General features: G+C 40.0%; 1 protein-coding gene across 1 annotated transcript in view; it reads right to left on the minus strand.

Annotated features, from left to right (window-relative positions):
* Positions 1–944: 944 nt before the first annotated feature.
* The window catches only part of SLC35F4 (solute carrier family 35 member F4), a 274,077-nt gene continuing 253,259 nt past the window's right edge, over positions 945–21,762 (minus strand). Inside the window, exons 4-8 of the mRNA XM_020876210.2 lie at positions 20,287–20,506; positions 10,413–10,538; positions 8,126–8,318; positions 5,554–5,643; positions 945–1,414 (exon numbers count right to left, since the gene is read on the minus strand). Of these exons, the coding sequence (XP_020731869.2) occupies positions 1,173–1,414; positions 5,554–5,643; positions 8,126–8,318; positions 10,413–10,538; positions 20,287–20,506 (871 nt within the window). The 3' untranslated portion in view covers positions 945–1,172. The remainder of the gene's footprint in view (positions 1,415–5,553; positions 5,644–8,125; positions 8,319–10,412; positions 10,539–20,286; positions 20,507–21,762) is intronic.

Consider the following 21,762-nt stretch of genomic DNA (forward strand, 5'->3'; position numbering starts at 1 on the left):
TTAAATATATATAAAGTATGCAGTTTTTTTCTGATTGAATGAAAAGGTCTCAGTTCCAAGTGAGAAAAAGGTAATGCTGCTGCGGCTGCTAAGTTGCTTCAGTCGTGTCTGACTCTGTGCGACCCCATAGACGGCAGCCCACCAGGCTCTGCCGTCCCTGGGATTCTCCAGGCAAGAACACGGGAGTGGGTTGCCATTTCCTTCTCCAATGCATTAAATTGAAAAGGGAAAGTGAAGTTGCTCAGTTATGTCCAACTCAGCGACCCCATGGACTGCAGCCTACCAGGCTCCTCCGCCCATGGGATTTTCCAGGCAAGAGTACTGGAGTGGGGTGCCATTGCCTTCTCCAGAAAAATATAATGACAAGCCCATAATTTAATAGACTCTCATTTTTTTTCCTAATAGGAATGAATGTTATCGTTATTTATTAATTTGGAACTTTTTATTTCGTGTTGGGGTACAGCCAATTAACAAGGGGATGGTTCCAGGTAAACAGTGAGGGGACCGTACATAGACATGTCTCCATTCTCCCTTTCAGGCTTCCCTGGTGGCCCAGCAGGTGAAGAATCTGCCTGCCGTGCAGGAGACCCGAGTTCAATCCCTGCGTTGGGAAGATCCCCTGGAGAAGGGAAGGCTACCCACTCCAATGTTCTTGCCTGAAGAAGTCCATGGATAGAGGAACCTGGTAGGCCACAGTGTATGGGGCTGCAAAAGTCAGACACGACTAAGTGACGAACACACACATGTGGTTCTCCCCCAATCCCACCTCCCATCCAGGCTGCTACTCAACACTGAGCAGATTTCCATGTGCTATGCAATAGATCCCTGTTGGTTATCCCTTTAAATATAGCAGAGTTTGAGATGGCCATGTATATACGGCTATATTTAAGAGAATCTCATATTTTCAGGAAATTCTGTGAATTATGGGGAAAATCCCCCCTCCCCCCAAGAAAAAAGCCAGAAGAAATAGAAATAGGATGAATATGTTTTAATAAAAAATTTATTATGACTATTTACACCAGTTCCTTGATAAGCATATAAATGTAAACTTTTCTGTTGGCATTATTCCACACATGACTTATCCAAATTCAGAGTTTGAGTGTACAGGTAGTGAGAAAATTCTATTATATTCACAGAATATACATACACGTGCATTCCAAATGTGTCCCTCCTTAAGCCAGTGGTATGGACACGGTCCCATTGGCCCTGCTTCTGCTTCGCAGGTGGACACTGGAATCGGTGATGTCATCCACGTGCTCCTCGCTCTTCTTTTCCTTTAGGCTGTTGATGAATCTCAGGGTAATTTCGTCCCACTCCTCAGGCAAGAGCATCAGCAGAAACCCAATGCAGATGATGATGGTAGCAGCCAGGCGGACGACATTGAATATCACCTCCTGCTTCAGGAGATCCACAGCTAGGGGGCAACAGCGAGTCAGTCAGCCTGTGATGGTTTCTAAGCTTCTCTGAAAACAAGCGACCCAAATCAATGCTACTTCTAGAAGACTGCCGAAAGTCTCTCTTGTTCTTACAAGCTTATCTTTCCTTTTTCTATGTCGTTATTGACATGGCTCTCTACATCTGCTTTCCATTTCTTTTCCCTAAATCATACTTAGCCGTCCAGGCAAATACCATCTGATTGAATAGCCTCTGCAATTTTAAAAAATAATTTTATTTTACATTGGATTATAGTTGATTAACAGTGTTTCAGGTTACAGTAAGGTGGTTTAGTCACACATATACGTTTGTCTATTCTTTTTCAAATTCTTGTCCCATTTAAGTTATTACAGAATATTAAGCAGCGTTCCCTGTGCTGTAACAGTCGGCCCTTGTTGAAGTGTATACATGAAGTTTTATTTCTTAATATCTTTCCTCTGTATTCCTTCATACTTCTCCAGTTTCACTGGCCCACTGAAGATTTTTTAAATGAACCAAGCTTATTAATGTTTAGGTCTTTGCAAAGGCTAGTCTTTTAAAAATTTTTAGTTGCAGTGAAACTGATACAAATTAAAAGTAACCACTTTCAAGTGAGTTTACTAGTATTTTGTACATTCATTTTGTATAGATTAATGTACCAGCTCCTCCATCTGGTGTAAAACATTTTCATCATTTCAAAATAAAACCCTATACCCATTAAGCAGTTACTCCCCACTTGCCTACCCCCACCCCAACACCTGGAAACCACCAAACTGCTGTGTGTCTATGGATTTATCTGTTCTAGATATTTCTTATAAACTGAAATATACAATATTTGACATTTTATGTCTGGTTTCTTTTGATTAACATAATGTTTTTGAGGTTCAGCCACATCGTAGCATGTGTTAGCGCTTCATTCCTTTTTATGGCTGAATAATATCCCATTCTATCACAATTTGTTTATCGATTCATTTCTTGATGGACATCTGGGTGTTTCCACATTTGGCTTTTGTCAATAGCGCTGCAGTGAACATCTCATACAGATATATTTTTCAGTCCCTGTTTTCAGTTTTAGGAGGCATGTATTTAAGTAGTAGAATCATGTACATGCTCTTCTCTTTGTATGGAACGTTCTTTCCTCCTGTACTCACTTAATCCAGCTGAACCCTCTGTTAAATTCCTCCTTTTACTCTCCTTGCAAGAAGCTGCCTTCAGTCCCCCTCCTGAGTGCTCTTAGAGCATTCAGTACATATCTCTGTCAAAGTCTTTCTCTCTCTACATTGTAATTACTGAGTTCCTTTTATCTCCCTTCTATACCACATGATCCTGAGGGCAGGGACTATGTCTTACTCAGGATCTATCACTAGTGTTAGCACAGTTGGTAGCATATACTAAGTACTCAGAAATTACTTATTAAATGAATGAATCCGTGGATGAATGAATGGAATTTCTTGACACTCCACTCCTCTTTGATATGACTTTTCCTTAAATATCTTATAGTCCTTGGAGTCTTTTACACAATTTGGCATTTAATGATAAGTTACTTTGTGGAGTTCTAAGTTATTTCATATAGTCAGTCTTGTTTTCCATATTCAGTGTGAGTTGTTTTTTTTTTTCTCATAGCACTCCTTTTTTGGAGTTTAGTTGTTTTACAATGTTGCGTTACTTGCTGTTGTACAGAAAAGTGAATCAGCTCTATATATACATATATCCCCTTTCTCACCACAGAGGATTAAGTAGAGTTCCCTGTGCTATACAGAAGGTTCTCATTAGTTATCTATTTTATACACGATAGTGTATATGTCAATCCCAATCTCCCAATTCATCCCACCCCTTCTTTCCGCTTTGGTGTACATACATTTGTTCTCTATACTTCTGTGTCTATTTCTGCTTTACAAATAGGTTCATCTGTACCATTTTTCTAGATTCCACATATATGCATAAGCATTAATATATGATATTTTGTTTTTTTCTTTCTGACTTCTCTCTGTAATGCAGTCTCTAGGTCCATTTACATCTCTGCAAATGGCACTATTTCATTCCTTTTTATGAAAAAGGCTGAGTAATATTCTAGTATATATATGTGCCAAATCTTCTTTATCCATTCCTGTCCTGGTGATTCTACATACTACTGACATGAACACAGGCATGCATGTATCTTCTGTAATTATAGTTTTCTTTGGGTGTATGCCCAGGAGTGGGATTGCTGGGTCAATGATAGTACTGTTTTTAAGGAGCCTCCATATTGTTCTCTGTAGTGGCTGTGTCAATTTACATTCCAACCAGTGGTATAGGAGGATTCCCTCTTCTCCACATCCTCTCCAGTATTTATTGTTTATAGATTTTTTTGATGATGCTCATTCTGACCAGTGTGAGGTGATGCCTCATTTTAGTTTTGATTTGGATTTCTGTAATAATTAATTGTGTTGAGCATTTTTTCATGTGTCTCTTAGTCATCTGTAAAGTCTTCTTTGGAGAAATATCTATTTAGGTCTTTTTTTTTTTTTCATTTATTAGTTGGAGGCTAATTACTTTACATCATTACAGTAGTTTTTGTCATACATTGAAACGAATTAGCCATGGATTTACATGTATTCCCCATCCCAGTCCCCCCTCCCACCTCCCTCTCCACCCGATCCCTCTGGGTCTTCCCAGTGCACCAGGCCCGACCTGTCTCATGTACCCAACCTGGGCTGGTGATCTGTTTCACCCTAGATAATATACATGTTTCAATGCTAAACAGCTCATGTGGCTCAATTCCCTAAAAACAAACAACCCAATTAAAAAAAGACCTAGGATGTTTCAAGAGAACAGCATAGGTCTTTTTTTAATTGGGTTGTTTGTTTTTAGGGAATTGAGCCACATGAGCTGTTTATATATCTTGGAGATTAATCCCTTGCCAGTTGCTTCATTGGCAAATATTTTCTCCTATTCTGAGGGTTGTCTTTTCATCTTGTTTATGATTTCTTTTGCTGTGCAAAAGCTTTTAAGTTCAATAAGGTCCTATTTATTTTTGTTTTTATTTTCATTACTTTAGGGCCTAGGTCAAAAAAGTTCTTGCTATGATTTATGTCAAAGGAGTGTTCTGCCTATGTTTTCCTCCAAGAGTTTTATAGTGTCTAGCCTTACATTTAGGTCTTTAATCCATTTAAAATTTATTTTTGTATGATGTTAAGGAGTGTTCTAATTTCATTCTTTTACATGTAGTTGTCTAGTTTTCCCAGCACCACTTATTGAAGAGACTGTCTTCTCCATTGTATATTCTTGCCTTCTTTGTCATAGATTAGGTGACTATAGGTGAATGGGTTTATTTCTGGGCTTTCTATTCTGTTCCATTGATCTATATTTCTGTTTTTGTGCCAGTACCATACCGTCTGTATACTGTAGTATACAGTGTAAGTTTGTTACGGGACCAACACTATCTTTTCTCCCCCCACTCCTCCCCACCCCCCCGTCCCTTCTATAGTCCTGATCACATAGTAAGTGTTCAGTAAACATTTGTTGATTATCCTTGGACAAAGAAAGAAGGCTACCAAAGACTTGGAAACATAGAATTTTAAAATTAGAAGGACTATATAGTCATCCATATACTTTACTTTCATTATTTGTTCCACTGACAGTTTTCACTAGAAAGATTTTCCTGGAAAAACAGCTTTTCCTCTTGTCCCTGAAGTGAGTCAAATTGCTTTTTTCCTGTATCTATTCCAGAGGGCCATCTGCTATGTCCCTAGGGGAAGCTTTCACAGCTCCCCATGGGTAGTCTGATGGGGAGCCAACACCCTGTACATTCCCTACACTTTCATTAGTGACGTTGACTTGAGAGTCCTGTGCTGGGATGCCTTTTGTTTCCATAGGACTTCCTCTAAAAATACCACAAAATTAGGTTGTCAGGGAGATTACATGAAACCCAAATGATACATTTGGTATTTAATTCTAAAAGCACGACCAAGTAAAAACAGTGTTTGTAGCTGCAATTTTTAAATCTGCTGCACAGTTATTCTGTTGTCTGCCACCTTCGAGATATTTAAAAACATGTTCCCAGGCAAGGGACACAATTCACAATTACTCAAAGAAATAACTTCGGGTGTGAAACACACACAAGCGGGGACCTTCCTGGGCACATGTCAGTTTGTACAGTACCTGCATTTCCAGGAACGCTGAGCACTGTCCCAATAGAGATGAGGATTGGGTACGTCAGCACCACACCAACATTCACCAGGATGTTGAAGGCTGCCAAATAGAGGAGGATGGTGGCTCAGATGCTAAAGAACCCACCTACAGTGCAGGAGCCCCAGGTTTGATCCCTAGGTTAGGAAGATGCCCTGGAGAAGGGAATGGCAACCCACTCCAGTATTCTTGCCTCAAGAATTTCATGGACAGAGGAGCCTGGTGGGCTACAGTCTATCGGGTCACAAAGAGCTGGACATGACTGAGTGACTAACACACACACACATACAGGATAAAGGGGAACTGAGATGCTGGGCTCTTTCCTTCTTTTAACACTAAAGAATCCATGTCTATGCTAAACATGCCTTCTAAATTATCTGTTCAGTTCAGTTCAGTTGCTCAGTCGTGTCCAACTCTTTGTGACCCCATGAACCGCAGCACACCAGGACTCCCTGTCCATCACCAACTCCCAGAGTTTACCCAAACTCATGTCCATTGAGTCAGTGATGCCATCCAACCATCTCATCCTCTGTCATCCCCTTCTCCTCCTGCCCTCAATCTTTCCCAGCATCAGGGTCTTTTCAAATGAGTAACATTGGTCAATTAATCCTCTAATTTTGGAGATGGATTCATATGTATCATACCTGAAAAAGTCATGTTCCTTTTTCCTCTTCTGCTACCCTGGTTACCTGATTTCTTACCAGTTGGCTCACAAAAGGGGTAGGGAACCATGCAAAGAGGTGAAATACTATGTTCATTACACTGCTTGTTAGCACTATAAAGTTGAGCCAGAGGTTGAGAGCTAATGACTGGCTGCGACTTTCTCCCTTGCTAGTTTGCTGTATCATGCCATGTTCCTGGATAACTAAAAGACCCTAGTGTTACTGCCTAACAGAAGATCTGTCCAAGGATGGCCTATGCTGTTTTATTCCCTCTCTTTTGGGGTGTGCATCACATGAACCAACAGAGGTGCATATAATTCACCGAACACCAGAGACCTTTTCCACATCCTGATTTATACACAGATAACCTTAAGGCAGGTCCATAGAAAAAACTGAAGGTATAACCTGATACCCTTTAATTTATCTCTTTGGACACTTTAAACTAAATATAAAATTATTCAAGTAATCACATACCCAACAATGATCAAAAGTACTTGTTTTCAAAAAGAAAAATATTTATAAATTATATAGTATTATTTTAATAGATTTCAAGCCAATGTTTGTTTTAGGGGGTTAGAGAATTATGACAGCTATGAAAAATGACAACTATGAAAAGTCCTCAGTTCAGGAAAGATCTGTATGGAAATGACCCCAAACCATATTATTGCCCATTTCTCTGTAAAACCAAAGATGGTTCTAGAACCATTACAGTTAGGACAGTGTTTATCCTTCTACTGCTTTCTATAATTCTTGCTTTAGTTAAGCTCCAAAATTTAGGTATCTGGAGTCACTTGTGCTTGTTAGAGATGATGGGTTGGATTTCCACAAGACTTGGGCTTGTTCATCATTTCCATACAATAGCAGTAGCAATCAAGGCCAAAGACCTTTGTAAGTTAATATCAATAACTACTCCGCCCTTCTGACAGAGCTGCAATGGGAATGAATATTCCAGCATCTCAACTCTCTCCTCAGATGTGGGGAGTCAGATATGACCAGTCCTAATAAACCAGAAAGTTAATAAGCATAGCATAGACTCTGCTAAGTTCCCCAACTGTCATTTTGCTGGCTGAACTGAGTATTTTAGCAGACTGATAGGAAGTATTGGTCTTTGTTGAGAACTGATTTCTCATTCAGTGAGAACTGGTAGCTTCATCAGAATGGGTAACTGCTTTTCCTTAGCACTTTCGATAGAACCCTTACAAGCTCTTTTGACAATCTAAGGACCAGAATATATAGTTCAATATGTTATCTGTAGCCCGGGGCCCTGCCTGAGACACATCAGGTAAATGGATGACTCCAATCTGCATGTGGACTAAGGCGCTCCCTGAAGACAGCCCAAACCAAAAGCAGGAGCGAGGCCAGGTGAACCTAAGCAAATTAAAACCATAGTTCTAGGTGATCGGGTGGGGGCAGGACAGAGTACAGTCTGCTGTTCACCTCTCAGATCTGTGTCCCAGCCCAGCTCTGACTAGATCATATCTGACTCCTATGGAGAAGAAAAGGTAGCCAAAAAAAACTCGAGAGCAGAAGCACTGAAGACTATAAAACCCTGGGGTGTGTAACACAGTCGGGAGACAGGCTGTCTCCTCATTTTGTCTCAGGGCAACCTTAACACAGAGAGAACTCAGTGCACTGGGGATGGGCCAGGTGGGGCAGCCCTTTACCCACGGACATGCCAGTTGGACTGCTCTGACCTAATCAAGCAATAGCCTGCAAAGAACCTTATAACCATTAACCAACCTGAGGTGAGTTTGGGAAATAGAAGATAGGGATGCCTGTCTTAGATAGGCATCTAAGAAGGGAATGTTTCTATTATGACAATTTAACTCTCCAAGGAAGGGACAAGTGACATAGGAAATGGAAGGCAAGACTCAGCCACTCACCCAGCCAGAGCCCTGCCATCCCGCAGAGACAGCCCCATGGCAGAGCTGCAAACGAGGACCAGTGCTCCACCTTGGTGAAATACAGGATGACTGGGGTGAAGGAGATGAAGATTAAATTGAAGAAACCCAACGTGGAGACAAAGTGTGCTGCCTCACCAAAGTTAGCACTTCCAAGAAACATCTTAAACAAAACCTAGAACAGGAAAGGAACTTGTTAGCCACTTGGTCAGGGGCTGTTGTTGAATCAGAAAGGCAAGTTCTACATCGGGAGCCAACTGGCCCAGAACTTATGCTCTATGTCATCTTATCCCAGCATTTCCATGACACTAAATGGGCTGCTGATAAGGAATTCAAATACACTCTAGCCTTTATGTAAAACAGAAATTGTCATAAAATGAATCCCACTTGGTATGCCACAGGGATACTGGAACTGTAAAAACCCACCGTCAGTTATGAGTATAGGGTAGATGATAAAGAAGAATGCAGACCAGCCCAGAAACATTTAGGACTGAGATGCCATCAGTTCTGTCCTTCAAGCATGGGATTAATTTTATCCTTATTTTGATAATTACTGAAAACTAAATTGCACAGAAAGAACCTGTCATCATGTTATTGAGAGGAGTAATAGCTTCCCTTGTGGCTCAGCTGGTAAAGAATCTGCCTGCAATGCATGAGACCTGGGTTTGATCCCTGGGTTGGGAAGATCCCCTGGAGAAGGGAAAGACTACCCACTCCAGTATTCTGGCCTGGAGAATTCCATGGACTGTATAGTCCATGGGGTTGCAAAGAGTAGGACACGACTGAGCAACTTTCACTTTCAATAGTGATGCCTTGGATTTATAAGCACTTTTCTCTCTGAGTTTAAAATATTTTCACAAGGTCTGTATTTATTCTCCAGATTTTAAAGATTGTTTTTCTTTTCTGGATTATAAATCTGTGTATAGAGAAAGATGACAAGGACATGTTAATAGCTAACCTAAATCACACATTTAGTTTGGGAGGAGACAGGTCTCTAGTCCATATTTCTTGGTTTCTTAACCCCTCTGCTTCCTTTATTAATCCTCAAACAGTGTAGCACAGAATATATCTTTGCTTTGGTGTACATATGATGCTGTGTGTGACAGCAGATATTACCACTACCAGAATGAATACATCTGTAATGTGGTCAGGAGAATTCTCTCTATAAAAGAGACATCCCAGGCATACAGCAGATCCAGGTATTTCTTTTAATTTTAACTAAACATATTGTTTTCTTCTCTTGAGAGACTTAGAACTTGAGCTCGTGCTGGTGGTCTTTGTTCACATCAGACATCTCAGTGGAGTCTCAGCTGGGGGCAAGCTAAACACTAATGGTGACTGAGTGAACACTTGTAAAGCTTGCCAGAGAATCAGTGGGTCAGGAAATGTCAATATGGAAATAGACACAACGTCCTCTGAGCTGCAGAGTTGGTGAATAAGCAGAACAGGCATCCAGGAGGGATGCAGCGGGCATTTTCTGCTTTTCAGAGAAGATGTTCTCATTGAAACACCATGAGAGGTGAAAGTGGAACCGTTGCCACATCCAGAAAGTTGGCTCTGGAAAGCGGCACTTTGGTGAATAACCTTTTAGATCTGCTTTCTTAGTTCACGCTTTTGAAGTCAGGGGCAGTGACTCTGAATAGAGCTTTCACTGATGACAGGTAGCTCCAGGGGAGAGAGAACTGTGAGTACATAGTACAGACCCAGAGTATGCATCAAGAGGAAAAGAGGCTCTTCATCTAGCTAATAACATAGCATGGGGTTGATATGTAGCAAACTAAACTCTCAAGTGATAGTTGGCTTAGGATTTTTAACACCTCCTTGTAGTTAAAATAATGACCGAAGGTAGTTAAATGTAGGGAAGTCTTTCTCAGCTCCTGCTACAACTGGTTGGCGATTTGGGAGGGGTGGAGTCATGGCCACCAGGGAAGCCCTTGGAGTTGACCAATCTGAGTTTAAATCTTGGCTCTATCACTTCCTGGCTGGATGGTATTGGACAAGTTACCTAATCTTTCAAAGTCTCAGTTTCCTCATCTGCAAAGTGGGAATAAGTACCTATGCCTCATAAAGGTATGGTAACAGGTGAAAATTCTGGCAAGTACAACCTGTAGCAAGTACTCAATAATTGATACTTATTGTTATTTAAACTATCTTTTTTTTTTTGCTAGCCAACATTTTCTTTGTATTTTCTTTATAAAATATTACTTATTACTTTATAAAAATATAAGCTACAAATGATAATAAGCACATAATAAAGTATACGAAATACCTTATACAGTGCAGATGTTGAGGCTGAGCCCACGGCAAATGCCACTCCTATGATAGAATCGGCGTGGAAGTTATCTGCATATGCCATCATCACGATGCCAGTGATTGCCATTATTGCGGCAACTATCTGTCACATAGAATGCAAAGAAAAAAAATGTTTACATTGATGCCTCCATATCCCAGAGCAAGCAGTTGAAAAACCCATGGGAGTTGCTACATGCTTCCTCAAACCCAACTACCTCCTGTACATCACTGTTTAAATGTAGGAGGGTCAGTATCAGAAAGAAATCCATACACTCATGAGACATCCAGACAGAGAATATAAAAGCTGCTCACATATTCTAATTAAGGACTAGTAATTTTAGTTTGATTTTTTTAGCTCAGCTTCCTAGACATTAATACCCATATTGATGAAATAAATTTAATAGGAAGTCACTTCTTAGCATTTTCATCTATACTGTGTTCTTTTCCTTCAAACAATTCAGCACATATCAATCAGCTCCTTGGATCAATGCATGTTTCTGAAGATCTCCACATAATCAGAACTTGATTATGGTGATGTAATATTGATTGAGACGTAATAAGAGACAAGTTTTAGACCAAAGTGAAAAAAGAAATGAGAATAATCTTTCAGAATGATTTATAAGGAGCGAGTTGAGTTTGCACTGTCACTTGGAATGTCAAGCAGAGGCTATTTCTTCCTTTTGTTTACATGTAAACTAAGCCACAGAAAGATAATTTCATTGAGCTATTCTAAAGCATTAGCTGTATAAAGTGATATATTAATAATTGATTGAAATCATAATGGTTTACTGTAAATTAATATGATCCTTGATATATTCCAAAGAGAAGTCCACTTCCTTTGTGAAATGCTCATTGACATCTGTTTCTTTCATCATCTCAACCTGCTTTTATTGGAAAACATTTTAAAGATACAGTGAAAAGTAAAGTAACAACTCTGGAATAGGAAATACTATGTTATTTCATTGTGAAATAGTCTCACTGACTTTAAGATCACGATGCAACTTTGCGGGAAATTTAAAAATACTTGCTGATTGGTTTTGTTAAGCTTCAGTTCTGAGTATTCCCAAGTAGACTTGTTTCCTGTGTAGACAGATTTCTCACATATGTGATTTTTTGACCCTTTGAAATATTATTAGTGAATTATTCATTACAATCAAATGTATATCTTTAACATGTAACTTGCTGGAGGCCAGAGAGAAGTATGATAAGGATGACATGTATAATTTAGATACTGTTAAAGCATTTCTTTTGTTGATGACCACCCAAAGCCAGGGCACAGGTGGTTTCAGAGCCAGCTCCATACTGACACGTCTTTTATGAGAAACAGCAGGCGTACTCGAGAACAGGCAGCAACTTGTCAGCAGTGAAAGACTGTCTCCATAAACCGCTATCCGGGAGGCTATGTGATGGGGGGTGTTGCCCATGCTGAGTGAGTATTACAGTCTCTAAAGCTTCCAGGCCTGTGTTCCAGTTAGACTGTGCTTCAGACTGTGAAACAGAATTTAACACACACACTATGAGGTGCCAAGGACATTTTCCAAACAGGAAGTAATAGACTCATAAATAAACACGGTGAAGTGGTTACCTAGGCCAGGAAGTTCTGCGAGGGTTGTTATTTTCTTTGATTTGGGGATTTATAGTTCAGCTAGGGATTTGCAATCTTTGCTTGGGAAGTCTGATGTCAGAGAAATGAAAAGTTATGTTAGATATGGACAGTTTCTGATTTGTTTTTGTGTTTCATGAATGTTTGTGTGTTAAAGTATTCAGGTTCACAGATAGATTTCCCTCAAAATATTGAGCTTGTAGGATAAAACATTTGAATTAATATTTGTTTTCTTTTTACCAAGCATCAGTAGTATTTTCTTGGTCAAATAAACAGGTGATATCTTCAAGACAGGGATAATAGAATACAATGTTAATCCTAAAGAACTTTAATGTGATATACTGCTTTGTACTTTAAAATATTAAAATTATTCTATAATATACAATATCTAGGCTTAGGCAATTGTGGATAATACATAAATTGATTTAGGGAATTCTGAAAACAAATAGTCCCTACAAAAAATAGGGAAAAAACCAAAAACACTGTCTGGAAAATGTTGAACAAGGAATACAGTTAGCCACAGGATATGACCCCAATTGGGAACTCTTCCTTTTCTGAGTCAGCCATTAGTAAAAATACATATGCACTATATTTCTGTTATAAGTTTTCTCAAGATAGAAATTGGACGTGGACAAAGGTTACATAACTTTATAGCAATTCAGAATTATAACCATGACGAGCCTCTTAAAGATCTCCATTATATTTAATATTCAAGTGCTTGTGAAATTATTAGCTCAGACCATTTAAATTGACATATCAATTACACTAGCATCTCTCTGAATTGTGTTCATGGAGAGAAGCATTTTTCACTTCAGGGGACCAGACAACACTGTTAGTTAAGTTCCAAAAGCATGAAAATTTGATATTTGTGATGTTAGAAAAATTCCTGTCTATGGTATGAACAGTTATTTATAGGTTAGTAGGTTACCTGGGGATAAAAGATAATTTAAATTATTTTCCACATTTCTATTTACATTTCACAACTATCTGATAGAACAAGTTCTCTATGGCCATGTTTAAAATTTTTTTCATTCTATTTCTTATCTACATAGTTGAAACTAAGGGAAAGGAACTCAGCTAATCTAGAAAATTCAGGGAAATTTTGGGTGGCAGGTTCATTTGGAGTGGTGGCTTGGATGATCTCGGAGTGGCTCTGTCTCCCACCATTGGTTAACTGCAAGAGTAAATATTCTTGAGATTGCCAGAAAACAGGTAACCTGAGTACAGGTCTGAGTCACGTGCATTTTCAGAGGTAATCAGTCATTAAGGCAGGACTAATTGTCTTCTCAACAAAAAAACACAAAGTGATTCTTCTTGGGCAGGACATTGAAAACGTGCCAGCAGGAAGCCAGCACTTTCAGTACTGTGTCAGAAGTGCTCATATGACATCCACATGATGACAAACACACAAAAAATGCTTCTGAGCATGTTAGTGTCCACAGGAGGGACTCCTCTGCTGAAAATGTACCATCTCATGGTGCCACCTGCTTGGCTGCAGAAAAACAAGGCTCTCCTCACAATCTACTCCAGTTCTAGCTCCGTAAACAACCAGAGGTGTCTAAACAAGATGGACACCCCACCACTACCATTACTTAAATCTAACTTCAGTGAAAATGTTAGTAACCAGAGTGACCATAAAGCTTCCAATGCCTCATTTTTAACCTTCTGGACCTCTGGGTCCCCTCCCATGGTGGTGTGCCCACCTGGGGTGAGAACCTGGAGGGAGAGAATTTATTTAGCCCATTACCCTTGTATGCTACTTGAGTGACATCACCACCTGAGGCAGCTACCTTCCTCTGCAGGCTCAGTCTGCTCTGAGATCTTAATCTGCATCAGCTCTCAGGGCCAATCAGAGAGGAACCTGGTTTGAGCTTGTTTTTAAAGCCCAAAGAGGGCGTTAACACTAAACATTTGGGGATTGCACAGATCTACATACTACCTGTGTCCCTGCCTGACAGCTAGGTTTCTTTCCCCTCTTGAAGAATTAGTTTGTACAGATAAAAGCTAGAGAAATATCTGGCTTTTGCCTGTTTCTGTTTTCCTTTATCTTAATTTCCTCCCTCTTTTGGCGCAGGTCCTCAAAAACCACAAGAGTCCAGCCCTTCTCTGGATCTCCAACCTCATTACAGTCACTGTGTTTCCCACTGACAAATGACTTCCAGAACTATTATTTATATAACAATATCAGTTCTTCTCAATTCAGGGTATTAAGATGATCCTTTAACTGCTTCTCTAATTGTAACCCAAATGTATTTCCTTAATTTGTGATGTGGTTAACCCTGTTTCTGGAGCTGGGTGGAGCATGGATTCACTCACACTGGAGTCTTGAGTCCTAAGCCTGTATCAGGCTCTGAAATTGAGGGCCTCAAAGTTATACTGCTGGCCAGACTATACTCAAGTCAGGACTCAAAGTCAGCAGTTGAAGGTGGATACACATCAATAGCTTGGCCAATGAGACCTGCAGTGATTATTATCCTTGTTTCCTGTGAGTGTATCTAGATAAGAGTCCACTTCAGGGAAACATGGCTACACAGAATCCTTAAATTTGTCCACATTTTATGTTTGCATGAGTGCATGCTAAGTCGCTTCAGTTGTGTCCAACTCTTTGCCACTCTGTTAACTGTAGCCTGCTAGGTTCCTTTGTCCATGAGGATTCTCTAGGCAGGGATACTGGAGTGGGTTGCCATGCCCTCCTCAGGACATGTTATGTTTAAGCTTCCATAAAGAAGAGCCATCTGTTTACTCAAAGCCAGTGAAATTGGACAAGAGTCAATGTGTGAGAAATAAAAGAGGTGGGCAGTCTGCAGCAGTCCAGATATTATGTGTGTGTTCAGGGGTAGGGGGGTGAGGCGGTCCCTGGGGTTTAGATCTCAAACTAGATTCCCACCCTCCATCCCGATGCCCCTCCCCCCCACACACGGGTTTAGATCTCAAACTAGATTCCCACCCTCCATCCCCATGCCACACACACACACACACACACACACATATCTCTCAAAGGGAGACCAGGATGGAAAAAAGAACGAAAGAAATCCCAGAAGGAAAGACTCAAGAGTTTGTGGAAAGTGTTGTTGTTCAGTCACTCAGTAATGTCCAGCTCTTTGCGACCCCATGGACTGCAGCACACCAGGCTTCCTTGTCCTTCACCATCTCCCAGAGCTTGCTCAAACTCATGTCCATTGAGTTGGTGATGCCATCCAACCATCTTATCCTCTGTCATCCACTTCTCCTTTTATCTTTCCCAGCATCAAGGTTTTTTCCAATGTATTGACTCTTCACATCAAGTGGCCAAAGTATTAGAGCTTCAGCTTCAACATCAGTCCTTCTAATGAATATTCAGAGTTGATTTCCTTTAGAATTGACTGGTTTGATCTCCTCGCGGCCCAAGGAACTCTCAAGAGTCTTCTCCAGCACCACAGTTCAAAAGCATCAGTTCTTTGGCGCTCAACCTTCTTATGGTCCAACTCTCACATCCATACGTGACTCCTGGAAAAATCATAGCTTTGACTAGATGGACCTTTGCTGGCAAAGTAATGTCTCCTCTTTTCAATACATTGTCTAGGTTTGTCATAGCTTTTCTTCCAAGGAGCAAGCGTCTTTTAATTTCATGGCTGCAATCACCTTCCATAGTGATGATGTGGAAGGTAGATGGGACCTGTTGACTATAACTTGTTGAAAGGGTTTATGGATTCCTTATGGGCATAAAATCAGAGAACCTTTCCAATTCAACTTTCGCTTCCCTGTATTTGTGAATTATTCTCCTGCCAAGAGGGGGATGAAAGGGGAAGGGTCCTACTACCCATCCTCTGCTCTCTCCTCCAGGAAGCGTGAGGATTCCAGACAGAGGAGCCTGCACTGCACGTGAATAAAGAGTTACTGCATAAATGTCAATCAAAGGCAAGATGGAAACAAAAGATTGCCTTGAATCTCATCTAAATATGTAATATTGGCATAAATCAGTAGAAGCTCAGCTCCAGAGCCCTGATTTAGAGTGCCCTGGAGCCCAGTTAGAATTCAGTGAAGAGCAGTTTAAGCAATGAACGATTCCATTCAACTGACATACTCTGGTTGGTTCTTGGCAGATGGCAGCAAGTCTCCAAAAGAGCCAAAGTGTGGGACGCTAAACACATAGGGACCCAATTATGCCTAGAAAATAGGTGGGTGCCAAGCTGAAGGGACACAAATTCATTTCCTAAATCTGCTATAAAAGTCAAGGTTCACTGAACCATTCATTACCCACCAGTTTCCTTCATACTTTCAAGCAAATTTGAAAAGAAAAGAAAATTTTCAATTAATAATAGAGAAATAAGGGAGCAACAATATCTGAAAGAAAGTGTGTTAATTTTCTGGCCTGACTTTTACTTTTCATTAGAGTGAAATGGACACTCATGACAGAGAAGAAAACCTGAAGCAGTGCCTCATTTTTTTTCTTTTTTTTTTTTGGTGAGGAGAACTTTTTTTTATTAAGGTGATTTTTCTGGTTCTGATGAATTTAAGAATGCTAGCTAAATAAAACAGAATCTTGGAGATTGTTAAAACACCCATCTTTAATCCTGCAAGAGCTGGATTCTGAGTAACACTTTTGCAATTAGAAAAGGTCTTTCAAAGAAGTTTGCTAATTTCCACAGGATAATCATACATCAGCTGTAAGCAACTACTTATGAAAGGGTTTTTTTTTTTTTTTTTAACACACCAAAGCTTACCAGCCAACTGGTTGAAAGTTCATAATAGAAAACTAAATGTATGAGTGATTACCTTTTCATCTGTAATTCAATCAATATTCCAAGGAAACTAAATATTAACAAGTTAAGGCTTCCCTGGTGGCTCAGATGGTAAAGAATCTGCCTGCAACCCAGGAGACCCAGATTTGATCCCTGGGTCAGGAAGATCCCCTGGAGAAGGAAATGGCAACCCACGCCAGCATTCTTGCCTGGAGAATTCCATGAACAGAGGAGCCTGGTGGGCTACAGTCCATGCGGTCACAAAAAGTCGGACACAACTGAGTGACTAACACTGAGGCCACATGTTTCACCTTAAGGGTGATGATTCTTGGGTCATGCAAATGAGAATTATAACCCCCAAACCATCTTTTTCTGAACTACTGAAGACTTAGAATAAGCCAGAAATATGTTTTGATTTGATGACTGAAAGCAATCCTGTTTTCAGTCAAAAACAGCAAAACTGTTTTTAAAAAGAGTAGTCCAAGTGGGGTGGCATATACAGGCAGTGTCTTATTTATGGATATAGGCAATAAGAGCTGCATTTATGTTGTCTGTATTCTATTTGCCCTCCTCTGCTTTCTCAAATGACCTAATTACACCTGTTCTCAATATGTCTTAGAAGGAAAAGAATTGCTGATATGGTCAAAAGGCAAAATGTTGAATATGTTTTGGTGCTTCTTATATTCCATGGCCTGATTATGGGCATTATTAAAATTACATCTTGACATTCTTCTAGAATATGGCATTAAAAACTTTCTAACACTTTCACAGTCAGAAGTGAAGTGCCTCCTATCATTTTAAAGGAAAAATTCCTGACTTCTCCAGCATGATTGACATTAGTGCTCATCATTTTATCACCTATGATGTCTTAATTTATGTATTTACTTATTAACAATTACTTATTGGCTACTTAATTTTTCTATCAGATCTTATCATTACTGACAGACACTGTATTAGTTTCTAGGCTACTGTAACAAATGACCACAAACTTGGTGATTGAAAACAGCAAACATCTATTCTGTCATAGTTGTGGAGGCCCGAAATTCAAAATCAGGCAGGGCCATGCTCTTCACAGCAGTTCTGGGAGAGAATACATTCCTGCCTCTTCCAGTTTCTGGTTGCTGCCCCAGCTTTCCTAGGCTTGTGTCCACATCACTCCAATCTCTATCTCTGTGGGTACATCGCTCCTACTCTTCTGTGTCTTTCCTGTGTGTGTGTCTTCTAAGGATACTTGTTACTGGATTTAGCAGACACCCAGATCAACTAGGATGATCTCCTGTTTGTAAAAATCCTTAAGTTAATTATGCCTGCAAAGACTTATTTTTCCAAGTAAGGTCACATTAATAGGTTCTGGAGGTTAGGATATGGACACCTTATTGGGGCCCACCATTTCACCCACCACAGATGCCAATTTTAAAATATTAAGTTGGCCAAAAAGTTCGTAAGATGTTTTTCCGTAACATCTTATGGAAAAACTCTAACTTTTTTGCTAGCCCAATAGCATGCTTTGTAACTTCTAGGTAGATTTCCTAAATCTGCCATTTAAATATAAGTTACACAGCTGAGTTTTTTCTTCTAAAAGACCTCAAATAAACATTATCTTTTTTTATATGAACTCTTGCATAAGTTTCATTCATTCATTCTAATACAATCGATTTCCTTACTGATAAATCTAATAGCATCTTATTGCCTTTTTATACTGTTCATGGGGTTCTCACGGCAAGAATACTGGAGTGGGATGAGATGGTTGGATGGCATCACTGACAATAAACATGAACTTGAGTGAACACTAGGAGATGGTGAGGGATAAGAAGGCCTGGAGTGCTGCCATCCGGGGGTTGCAAAAACTAGGACATGACTTAGTGACTGAACAACAGCAGCAAATCTAACAGTGGGTGTACTGATTTCCTTTTGGTAGTCACATTACACTGAAAAACCGGAAAAGCCCCTAAATGTCCTTTCTTTCCCTCTTGTCTGAAAAGATGTCCAAATTTTCATGGGTGATTCTCATGGTGATAGATAGAAATGAGAAAGATCTTGTAAGTATGAGTTCATTCACTATATCCGTAAATACATACAGTCCCCACTTTGTCCCTTGTATTGTTCTAGGTGTTAAGAGATAGAGGCAGAGCCAGTATCATGGGTATATGACCTGTACAGATGCACTGGGCCCCATAATGTTGCCATCTTGTAATTATTCACACTTTTTTTCAGCAAGGGGCTCTGCATTTTCACTTTTCACTGGGCCCCACAAATTATGTCAACCCCAGCTGAATGGATCAGTGAGCAATGTGAAGAAGGTTCTTTTTCTCAAGGACTCGTCAGGATTCCTGACACTAGACAGCCAGTGCTTCATGAGTAATGCCATTAAGCTAAGCCTCTTGGGTGTGATATCTAACATTAGCTAGTGGAGAATGAGTGTGAGACTGTATCTGGTATAGTCGAATGGTATCATGGACTGATTGAGAATTTTTCATCTTGTTTTCTGCTGTAGTTTTCCACTTCTTGTCTGTGTCAAGCTTCAATTCTGAATTTCTGAGCAGCATCTCCAAAGATACAACCAGAATTAGCTAATTGGCTATTAAGAAAATGTTTTCAGGATGATGGCTATCACAAGCTCTCTAATATAGATGTGAATTTCAGCATTTAGCGAGGCAAGGAATCATTGCAACAGGAGCAATAGTTTGATAGCAAAAAAAATGTTTCAACCCAGTCTTGGACACCTCTTTTGAAGAACAGCAATTATGTGATGTTTATTTTCTGGAAAAACACTCTTTGTTTGGATCTCCTTTTAAAGAATTATTTACTCAGTATTTTTATCATGGTGGTATGCCAGATTATATGAATGAGATCTGGCTCCTTACGTCTGCATAGCTCTCAATCAATGTAACAAAGGTCAAACATACAAAAAACTTTTTATTTTTAAATCCAGATCTCTGAAAGGGATAAACTCAGAACTGAAGTGGTTGGTGGAAGTTTAATGCTATCCAATTGAGGATATGTACCCCAAAGTACAAGTTGTTGTTTTTAGTTCCATTTCTAGATTAGTCATACTAGATATATAGCCACTCTTAACAGCATAGTGCCATTACTGGTGACTTTAATTACTGTTTGGTGATCTTACTACTTATACCAATATTAATTACATTCATGGGAGGGGGTGCAAAAAACATGAGTTGTCCAAACATGTTGACTGGAAAAAAAAAAAAATAATCTTTACTGTGGCTAATTTTCTCAGACCCTTCTTTCCCAAGCACAGAAGGAGTTGATCAGACCATTAATTCTAAAAAAAGAACTTATTTTCCCTGAGTGCCTCCTGTTGACATCTGCTGACTGCCCAATGGAAACAATCTTTTATCCTCTCATGACATTGTAACTGCGTGGGTGTTCTAGCACATCTTCAAATTTCAATCTGTACTCAGAACCAAATAAGTTTTGCAGAGACTCCACAAAAGGAAGCAGCTCTCCCAATGCCAAGGATTTATGATTAAATGCAGCCTCACGCATTGAATCAAGTGTGCTATTACCCTCACTCCCATGAACCTGTCTTTCAGCACGATCCATGACAGCAAGAAGACAAAGGCTTTGTTACAACAGAACAGAGCAGAGACATCCGTGGCTGTCAGCTTCTTTAAAGCCAGTAAATACAGGTAATTAGTCAAAGTCCACAGAATAGAAAAGGGAGCAGTTCTTTTAAGAAAGAGCTTCAAGGTCAGACCATCTTCACCAAAAATTCGACTGCATTCCCTAAGGAAGAAAGAGAGGTTAATAGGTATTGATGTTAACACATCTTGTGTGGACTAGCTCTTGACAGCCATTTTTAGGCAAGAGTACAAACCCTCAAGACCCATTATTCATGTGTGGAACCTACTGAACCCGGGGCTGCCACCTTCAGATCATGAGTGCAAAGGGTTCCATGGAGGAGTTCCCATCTCCCCAGGCACAGGCCTTTCCTAACCGTTGTGCGAGATTCTGGGGGTAGCCATTCTGCTGTTGCTGAATATTCTTAGAGAAGCCTGGAGAAATTCAGAGATGACTGGTTGCTGGAATTACTAGCTATTGGAAGAGACAGAAGATGCTTTCCCAATGGACAAATGCAACAATGTCAAGACAGTTGCTACAGACTGAATAGGCTACAGACAATGCGGAACCTCACATAGCAAGTAAAGGCAGGTGCAGCTTGGTATTTTATTATTCCTAAAACGTTATGCCTCTTTCTAACATATCTGCCCACTGGACTAATTTCTTTTATGCCTTCCCTGGTAGCTCAGCTGGTGAAGAATACACCTGCAATGCAGGAGACCCCTGTTCCATCCCTGGGTCAGGAAAACCCCCTAGAGAAGGGGTAGGCTACCCACTCCAGGATTCTTGGGCTTTCCTGGTGGCTCAGATGGTAAAGAATCTGCCTGCAATGCGGGAGATCTGGGTTCAATTGCTGGGTTGGGAAAATCTCCTGGAGAAGGGCATGGCAACCCACTCCAGTATTCTTGCCTGGAGAATCCCCATGAACAGAGGAGCTTAGTGGGCTACAGTCCATGGGGTCACAAAGAGTCGGACATGATCCAAGCCACTAAGCACAGCATAGCATTTTTAAGGCAGAAAAAATGAAGGAAGTTTCTGTGATAACCCCCAAATCATAAAATAAATAAAATTAAAGTTCCATTTATATACAGACTTTGACCATTCTGGAGGAGTTGTCTGAATACACTGCTTAAAAATAGTCATTTCAGTTAAATCTTTGATTTGCATGGTTTCTGACTAAATTGATCATTTAGTCCAGAGGGTGGTTTTAATCAAAATGTTGAAGCTAGCAATACATACAGGTGATATTTAAAGTGATAGAATAACAATGCTTTTTTGATTATGGACTGAAAACAGGCTGGGAAAATTCAGCTTCATTTTTTTTTCAGTCAGCTGTTCATGAACATTCACGCTTTCATTAGGCAACTATCTTGTGTCAGGCATTGTTTTTTTCAAGCATAGTATAAATATCCCATTTAAAG

The sequence above is a fragment of the Odocoileus virginianus genome, chromosome 6 (assembly GCF_023699985.2).
Source record: "Odocoileus virginianus isolate 20LAN1187 ecotype Illinois chromosome 6, Ovbor_1.2, whole genome shotgun sequence".
NCBI classification, from domain to species: domain Eukaryota; kingdom Metazoa; phylum Chordata; class Mammalia; order Artiodactyla; family Cervidae; genus Odocoileus; species Odocoileus virginianus.